This window comes from Neolamprologus multifasciatus, chromosome 14 (assembly GCF_963576455.1).
Source record: "Neolamprologus multifasciatus chromosome 14, fNeoMul1.2, whole genome shotgun sequence".
Lineage (NCBI taxonomy): Eukaryota > Metazoa > Chordata > Actinopteri > Cichliformes > Cichlidae > Neolamprologus > Neolamprologus multifasciatus.
Window position 1 is genome coordinate 8,754,154 of NC_140452.1, and position 9,397 is coordinate 8,763,550.

Sequence of the window (9,397 nt, forward strand, 5' to 3'; positions counted from 1 at the left end):
CATGTCCCTCATCACTGTTCTCCTGCTCTCATAGTTTTCGTGAGGAAATTCACACCATTACTGTAGAGGAGAGCTTGCCTTCTCTCTGGCTGTCTTTCTGGACACTTTCACTCACTTACAACAGACTTTGTCCATGACAGATGTGTCTCTGTTATGGGTGAGGAAAAGAGTGCTGTGTTGTTTCAGAACAGACCAGACAGACGTGTTGAACCAAAGGCAGTGGAAATCCTCCACCTCCCACAGTTTCATACTGCTCAGCATTAGCACTGCTAGTCATCAGCACTAGACAAGAGAGACAGAGAAGAGTGCCAGTTTACAGTGATGAACAATAGTAGATTTTTTTCCAAGTAGCATTAGAACAGAGTGAAGGCTGACTGCTGGACCTGTGTGTTTACATAAGCACTGTATTATATTGTTTAATAGCTCACAAAATTCTGCATAATGTAAAGGTTTGTAATATTAACGTTTACACAATTAAGGTCATAAAATGGGGAAACAGTTGTTTATATTGGCACAGACTGAAGAATGATCAAACAACAACTTATTTTTATGCAGACTACTAAGATAAATGTCCAGATATTCCTCCAGCATGTAATGTTTCGCAAGTGTCATCAGCAATAGTCATTTTTATACGTACGTAATTGGGATGCTTTACTCAGATGTATAGATCTTGTTTACATGTTAATTACCTGCAGAGTTAAATGTATATTTTAGAGTAATTTCTGCTAAATCAAAGTGGATATTACCCAAACAGTGACAATACATCACTGCTTTTAAATCTGGGAAAAGCCTGACATTCATTTTCTGTGCACAGATTATTCCACATGTCTGGGTAACTAGCAGCACACTGTACGCTTTGGTTTGCTCGTCTTTCTACTACCAAATAAATGGGTTGAATATATATTTATACTTTTCGGGTTTTTTTATGCACAGCTTCACGCATATCAAATCTTCAGTATGCCTCATATTTAGAAATGAAGTCATATAAATAATTAAAGTCTGACAGCACAGTCGATACAAACGACACACAGCATCTAAAGTTGTGCTGAGCCATCTAGAACCTATCAGTGCTCATAGCAGGTGAGTTGTTTCTGTTTTATGGAAGTATTTGTGGTTAGAGTAACACGTCAGCACTTTATTTAGTTGTTCGTGGTTTCTGTGAAAGTGTGTCCTGCTACATTAGTTCAGCGCCCTCCCTTTTCTCATCTCTTGTGTGGCAGATTTAAGTGAAGAGTCTCCGCTCTCCATGGGCGTCATGCTCTGGGCAGGAATTCTCGTTGTAGTATTTATACTCCTGCTCCTGGCTGTGGATGTCACCTGTTACTTTGTTAACAAATGTGGCCTCATCATGTGTCTCTGCGGCAAGTCAGGCACAGGGACCAAAGGGCACAACTTAGAGGAGGGCAAGGCAGCCTTCATGTGAGTATCAGACTGTATATCTACATATATTTACATACATGTTGTCTGGGTCTTTTAAACAGATGTATTTGATGGCACACATATGACGTCTAATTTATGTTCAAAGTTAAAAATGTGGAACCAGAGAGATCGTTTCAACTCAGCGTATGAATATGTTCATTTTAAGATCGGATCAGATGATTGGATCTCTTACATGTGTAATGTGAGATGGTTATATACAACTTACTCTGCACCAAACAACAACAACAGGACTGAGCAACTAGCTAGTGGAAAAGGTAGACTGTATATAAAAGACTGATGTAGCTTTTGGTTTTTAAAAGCAAAGCCAACATTGATTCAAGTGCTTTAAATCTGCGTTATTTCCAGTAGCCTGCAGGTTAAGTGATCTGTTACTAAAAAGTCTTTGTAGAGGCAAATGGGAAAACTTTTGGCTCTTATTCTTTGTGACCTCAGTCAACAGTTTTGTTACTTCTTTTACAAAAGGGTGGTTTCAGGGTGACTGTGTCCACATTTTCCGTAATGTCTATGGGTGAGCATGGAGGAGATAAAGACACATCAGGAGTTGGTGGAGAATAAAACGGCTAAACGCAGAGTTAATATTGGATGTAACAGTCAGACAACCTGACACAAGCACTCTCACCATATCAGCTTTATAAAGTGATTATTAGGGCTGTGTCAGATCATATCATAATGCCATTGCTATAGCAACGCATGCTTATGTTCCCTAGTATGCTCAACAAAAAGACAAACCAAGTCATGTCAGACAGCCAAAGCCACCTCTGCCTCGAATAAACATTTAGCTCAAAATGAGCTACTTCAACATCCTCCAGCAAAGCACTTTGCAAAATGGTTAAGGTAAACACAGCAAACTTGTTTCATTACTTCAGGTAAAGATGCAGGAAATCATGCAGGGAGAAGATACAAGCAGCTGGTGATGTGCGCCACAGTCACTATTTAAAGTCTGTATAGCACGAAGAGCAAGTGGTGGATAAAAATGACTGTGGTTACATATTGTTTGGTCAATTCAAACATTGGAAAAAGCTTTAAGCAACTGGTAAAAACCTCAACCTAACTTATAAAATCAAAGATAGAAAATAATTTTCAGTTTTGTAGTAAGCAGGTCTGTGGGTAATAAGAAAGACTAAATTAAGAAGATTCTTTGTAGAAATGTGATGTGTTTGAGGGTTTTATTTATCTTCCAATTTACCTTTTGTTTGTGTTTTAAATAAGCCGACCTCAGCTTAGAATAACTGGCCTTCCCACATTTCCCAGAAGGCCTTTCAGGAATGAACTCTGAAGATTACTTCGAATTTTAGCTGAAGGTTTTATTTTATTTTTGGGCTGCTATATCTAGATATATCAAGGGAAGCTTGTGTAATTAAACAATAACTGAGATTGCCTCTTGAGCAAAATAAACATGTATTACAATGTCTAACCAGGCAGTGTCTGAAGTACAGCAAGAATACATGAATCAATAAAATGGCCCCATAGGTAAGATGAAATTTTCCTTCAATGAAACAGATGAGGATGTTTGATTGAAGCGCAGCACTGAATGGATGCTTTCATGTGTACAAAACGGCAGTCGTTTTGAATCATCCTGAGTAGGATGTTGCATTACGTATCGGATTGTTACATTTCATGAGTGCGGTTCCACGAAAGCACAGCCAGATGGATGACTTGACATTACTTTGTAAGCTTGAAAATAGATGATCACTGTGGGCCGTCTGCTGCTTTTGAATCATCCTTTCTTACTGCCCGCTTGGCCAAAAACAACAGCTTAGCAAGATTGTCTGTGTCTTACAGGAAAGATGAGTCCAAAGAGCCAATAGTGGAAGTCCGAACAGAGGACGAGTGCTCAGCCAATCATAACGCGGCAGGACCCGTAGAGCCGAATGAAACCACACCTCTCACAGAGCCAGAGTAAGTAAACGCTGACAGACGGCACACGGCCTTTTTACCGCTCTGAGCTGTTGTACACTGCACTCCACTTTAAAGAATAATGAATTTATTCAACAGGATATAATTTGACGCTTTACATTATTGAAAAAGTTGAGGTCATTCTTGAGTGGAGTCCATTGGACTGTGTTGCTTTTCTGTTTTTATTCCCTAACCAGAGGGATTGCTGTATTTTGTGTTTCTTCTCCAGCCTTTGGAGATTTTTTTCTGTCTCATTGTATGAAGGTTGAAGCAATACCAGTCAAATAAACACAAAGGCTTTAGTCCTCTACAGTGTGGTCAACTCATGAAGCCATTTGACAATTTCAGCAAGCCATCTCATATCAGCAGTCTGGAAAAAAGTAGATTATGCAGTATGAGATTGCCACTGGTACTGTTTAACCCTAATAGGTGGTTCTTTGTGGTGCTGTAGTTTCCTGCAGGAAGGCTGGTGCCTTTTTTTACTACAGTAGTTTTCCTAGTCAGTGTACTCCATGTTGGTGTGTGTATGGGATGTATCCTTTGATGTCCACTCACAGCATGATGCCCTCTTTTTCTTCTTCTTTCTTTTTCTCACTAGGCTTAAAAGTTGCTGTATTTTGTGTTTCTTTTAGTTGCTTTGTCTATGTTTGTGTGAATTTCTAAAGCCAACTAATCCCTCTGCATGCTCTCGTCCGGGCCACCCCTCCTCTTGTCACAGTCACCCTGGTGTCTAGTCTGTGTGTCTCTGTTCTCTCCCTGCTCTCTCAGGAAGGCGGCTTACACTGCTGCTCTGGCACTGGACACCCTCTCCTCCGTAGCCACCAACTCTGACACAGCCACTGCAACAATTGATCCCGCTCAGGACAGCCCCTCTAGTGAAACCACTACCCTCACTTGTAGCCTGTCCACCCCAGCCAACGAACCCTCACCCACCCCTGTCCTGGCTCCGGCCCCGACTCCAGAATCGAACACGGCCCCGCCGCCCCCCCTCGTCTCCACAGCTGCCGTTGAAGCTAAAATGGCCCCGCTAATAGAACAGAGAGGAAGAGACGCCCCAGAAGAACAGGAGAAATTAAACACTCCTCCTTGCACCCCCGAACAGATCAAACCTCAAAAATCTGGGACGCCAATACCACCGAAGCGTAGACACTCTCCTAAACTTGCTGCTCTGAATGCTAAAAGCAGTCCCCCTGTTTCTCCTCTGGCTGTCTCTCCTGTATCTTCCTCTCCCACTTTAGACAACAGGAAACCTGCTCCAAGCCCACCAGTCACTAAACCTCCCACACAGCCAAACACTGTGGCCTTAAATCCAGAGCCACCAGTACAAACTGCCTCGTGTCTAGCAACTACTGCCCCTGCACCAGACCCAGATTCAAAACCTACAGCCCCAGATTCCAGTGGGCGTAGCCTTACTGCCTTTAACAAAGACAAAACTGTTGATCAAACTGCTGACGGTACCACGCCCACTGCCAGAGTTGCTACTACTAGTTCACCTGCAGTGATCCACGGTGTTCCTGAAGACCTGGATGCTGTAAACCCTGGTTCTCTAGTTTCAGGCATTCCCTCGCCTTTACCTGTTACTCCTATTCCTTCCAATCCTGTCCCTGTGAATCTTGAGGCGTTGCCATCGAACAACCTTCTTATATCAGCGTCAGACACATATGACTTACTGACCCCTGACATGGGGCCCAAAAATGCAGATTTAGACTTAGAGATGATAAACGGGACAGAAAGACCCTCCGTGCCCCCCGCAGACCTCATTAGCTTAGACAGCCCGCCAGCTGCCCCCTCTCTACCCAATGGAGACGAAGCAGACCCCCCCTCAGGCCCAGTTCTACAGCCATCAGAGACTCTGGCCAAGACTGCTCCTCCTGTCAACGATGAGTACGGCTCCCTCTAGAGGTTTATCTGTGTGTGTGAGTGTGTGTGTGTGTGCGCGAGTGCGTGTGTGTGTAACTTGTATACCCATTCATTCACCACCGCATCTTGCCATTGACCACACAATATATAAAATATTGTAATGGTAAATTGTGGTAATGATAATAAGATAGTTATTAGTACAATGTTGTGGATAGAGAAGTGATACGATGCTTTTGTTTTGTTTGTGACCGTTCTCCATTGTGGGGTCTCTATCGTTGCAACATTCACCACAAACGTAGTTAAACCCCTTTCAAGACAAGAAGCTTGTTACATAAATATGGAAAATTGACACGCCATTCATAAGTCTAGGTGTGTTCCTGGTGAGTGACTTAAACAGAGACAATAAAATCATTCTCACGTACAGGTCAGAAAACTAATAGATGAGGTTAAACGCTGTGCACACGAAATACTGCGTATGTTTAAGTCATTTCAAACCATTATTCAAATTCTTCAGTGATTAGATTTTATCTTAAATGTCACTGAAAAGCCATTGTGTTACATCTTTGATTGCACACGTCATGCTAGTTTGCTCAGGTTAGTAGAGCTAGCACCGGCAGTTTTCTCACATTGTGGGTGAATGTCTACACACCACTTGTGGTGATCAAGTGGGTTTTACCCAGTTTACTCTAACACGGCTTACATACAGTCATTCACTGTCTAGATCACTGGTCTGCAGGGTGTCTTATGCCCAACTACATACCATTCTGGACACAACAGTTAGCTGGCATTGTAAATTATCCAAATATAAATAATTAGTTCAGTGAGTTAGTATTGCTGGAGCCAACTAGCGAGGGCCACAGCTCTTAAACATCTGTTGAACTAGTTTTGCACACTGTTAGTTACCATGACAACACGACGTCCCTAACCCGAGCCTCATGATTCCTGTAAAAAGAACCCAACTGGTTAGGCCAGTGTTGAGCTGTTGAGGTGAGTCTTCATGTATCAACATAATAGTTAAAATCAAATTTATAGTAAACTGAATATTTTTTAGGTTTTGAAGAATTTAGGAAGTGATGAAATAACCATGAGCGTTAGGAAACTTTGACCTTTTACAGGAGGAATAAATCATCAAGAAAATAAACACGAGTGAATGGAGTGATGCAGCCTTAAAAATCCTGTAAACAGATCTTCTGTCTTTCTCAGTGTGCTTTCATTCGTGCCGTCTTATTGATGTCTCCGTGGTTCTTAAAACTTCTTCTGGCATGCTTCCCTTCAGAAGTGAAGAAAGCTCATGCCCCACATCCCACAGTTTTTAGCAATCGCTGAAAATAAATCAGCTTTAATTTGCAAAATGACAGCCAGTAAAGTCATTATTGTTCTACAGTAATTGTATTAAGTTGCAGAAAAAAGAAACGCTTAAATCCAACTTATACGTTGTAAAATCAGTCACTGATTATGTCTGTCAGGAGAACAAAAAAAACACGACTTTCCATCTCTACTGTTCAACTACTCGAGTACCTGAGAGTTGCTCTTGTGTCTGAATGAAGTCACAATAAGCAGTTAAGTAAAAGCCATCACTTTAACAGCAGTGTTACATGTCTACAATAGACCTTTGTTAATCACCACAATGTTTAGTTCTCACTAATTCTACAGCTTCTAACTGTGGTGTTTCTGTGCTCTGAGCAACTAGAAACTGTGCTAATTGCTTTAAAGATGAAAATGGACATCACATAAAACAAGCCCAGGGCTAATTTCTTGTCCTACCATTGTCTCTCTGTAGTAGAACTAAAGCGATTAATAGCTAATATTTGCTGTTTCAGTTTAGGCATGCTAGTCGTTACAGGACGAGGTGTATGGGTATGCCATTATCTGTTTATTTTATCTGACTGTTGTCAAGGTGGTGAAGAGATATGTAAGAAGATATCTAAATACAGTGTCTTCTTACATATTGGGTGAAGATGTCATTGAGAATAAATGGTTTAAACTGTTCAAACAAAGTGTTGTTTGCTCAGATATTTTCTGTTGTCTTGCGTGAGACGTCCCGATTTCTAATTTTGAACTTTGTCTCTTTCCCGCTGCAGGAAGATTTTTTCTGATGAGAAGGGCAAACTTGAGGAGGGAGGCTTACCAAACACCCTGATCTCTGCAGAACACAACAGTGTCATACAGACAAATACAGCCGAGAGCAAAGCATGATGGGCCGGGGACATCCCAGCCCTATCCAAAACATTTTGCAGCAGCAGCATCGAGCAAGAAACACTGCAGGAGTTTTTGGTTTCCAGTGCCCTTATCTCCACTCTCAAAACAACACGCGTGTCGATTGGTTAGAGCGCACTTTGACTGTGCTTTCATTTCTGCTCTCATTCATGAAATGTTTACTACACCCAAGGAGTTTATCTGTAGGTCATAAGAGATTTATTTTATTTTTTTATTATTATTTTATTTAACCAGTCAGGAAGATTAAGAACAATCTCTAATTATACAGATCACTTATACATACATATACATATATATATAAAATTAGACTCTACTTTCTATTGTGCTTATAGTTTGGACTGCAATTGCGCAAAAGTATTGGATTCTTATGAGAAATGTAAAGGTAAAAAAACAACTGACTATAGAAATTATTTTTCTTATTTTAATGTTCAAATGTTCAAATGTAAACGTTTTTTTTCAGCGTTTTTTTTTAAGTTTGACTTCTTTTGTGGCCTAGTCTCATTAAATAGCTTGTTCTGCATGTCTGACCTGCAATTGGTTGTGAAGTTTTGTTTACAAGGTTTACTGTTTCACTTCGTCTGCTACGGGGATGTTTAATCACACGCAGATATGCTGGCATTGATTAAACATACACTCGAGTTCGGCCTTTGGATTATAGCCATTTTTTATGGTTATATGAAATCCAGGATTAACCCACAGCCAGCTGCAGGGCGGAAAGAGGCTGAGAGAATCCCACAAGTACACGATGTGCATGATTTGATCTGATTTAGACCATTTCTGGATCAAATTTATTCAGTCTGTCACTGCCTTACCAGATTGGTAGTTAAAATATTCATTAATAAAATGTATTTGATTTAGAGAGAAAAAAAAGCGACTCCTTGAACACTAACAGTCACAGACCAAAAAAAACAAACAAACAGGAGGCAGCACAGCTGCTGATTCTCAGCCGCTGGTTGAAGAACTGTGGATCAAGCGAATGTCTTGTGATCTCGAGCTAAATTTGTTTGTTTGGGGAACGACTATGAGAGCTGTAGTTCTTCCTCCCTTTTACGCGGATCAAAGGTCTGGCTTCATAGTTTTGAGTTGTGCATTTGAAGCAAAAAAAAAAAAAAAAAACATTTAAAAAAGGAAATTTAAAAAAGCATTTTTTGTACTATTTAAAAACTACAAAGATTTCTTTTCTGTTCCTGCCTGCAAGCTTGTGCACTGTGCCTGTGTGTCAATAGATTGTCTTGTCATCAGTTTCTATGATAATCTGCATAGCTTCGTTGTGAGAAATTTAGCCTATTCTTTTTATTTGATGTGTTATTAGAAGAAAAAGTACGATAAATGGACTAATGTGGTCATTATAACACGTGTAGTGTATGAAACTGTCCGTCTCTGGTCACAGCACCATATTATCGCCAGCTGTAGTGAAGGAAGGCGTTTCAAGCCTCGGCATGAATTCAGTCAGTAAATCATAACGTATAACTACAAGGCAGATAGACATGCCCGTGTTTGTATGGGGGCAAATAGTGCTCATATTGATTTAATGAGTGTTACCTTTGGGGCTTGCTCTGGCATAATTATACACATTGCTTTTATTTTTTTATTTTTTCCCCCCAGTTGTTCTTCAAGTGTTCTGTAATGTGATCTCTGAAATTCTTTTTTTTTAGTTTTTGTCTTTTTGTACAAAAATCACTCACCAAGAGCGACTGCTTGACGATACCATTGGCAGGAAGCAAGGTGGTCCACCTAAGACAGATGATCATACTTTTTTTTTGTACCATCACAAAAATCAGATACAGTTTTAAAGTAGGAAGAAAAGAAGATCTTTACTCTCCTTGTACTCCAGTGCTGTCACCAGACCACCTTGCTCTCTCGCCTCTGGATGCTCCTTTTGGTTTTATTGGGTCAAACTCAGAAATATCTGTTGTGTACAGTCTGAGTGCTAACCCATTTACAAAATAAAATGGTTTCCAAATCTAATTTCGTCCTGTCCCAT

The 9,397-nt window shown here is 40.5% G+C and overlaps 1 protein-coding gene across 7 annotated transcripts in view; it reads left to right on the plus strand.

Annotated features, from left to right (window-relative positions):
- Positions 1 to 9,381, plus strand: part of ncam1b (neural cell adhesion molecule 1b) — a 73,484-nt gene extending 64,103 nt beyond the window's left edge. For 6 of the 7 annotated variants that reach the window (XM_085184020.1, XM_085184017.1, XM_085184016.1 and 3 more), the window contains 4 exons: positions 1,221 to 1,419; positions 3,223 to 3,339; positions 4,105 to 5,220; positions 7,278 to 9,381. In XM_085184020.1, the coding sequence (XP_085040146.1) occupies positions 1,221 to 1,419; positions 3,223 to 3,339; positions 4,105 to 5,220; positions 7,278 to 7,392 (1,547 nt within the window). In that variant the 3' untranslated portion in view covers positions 7,393 to 9,381. Of the gene's footprint in view, positions 1 to 1,220; positions 1,420 to 3,222; positions 3,340 to 4,104; positions 5,239 to 7,277 lie in introns of all 7 variants that reach the window. The other variant, XM_085184019.1, reaches the window with a different exon arrangement.
- The last annotated feature ends 16 nt before the right edge of the window (positions 9,382 to 9,397 follow it).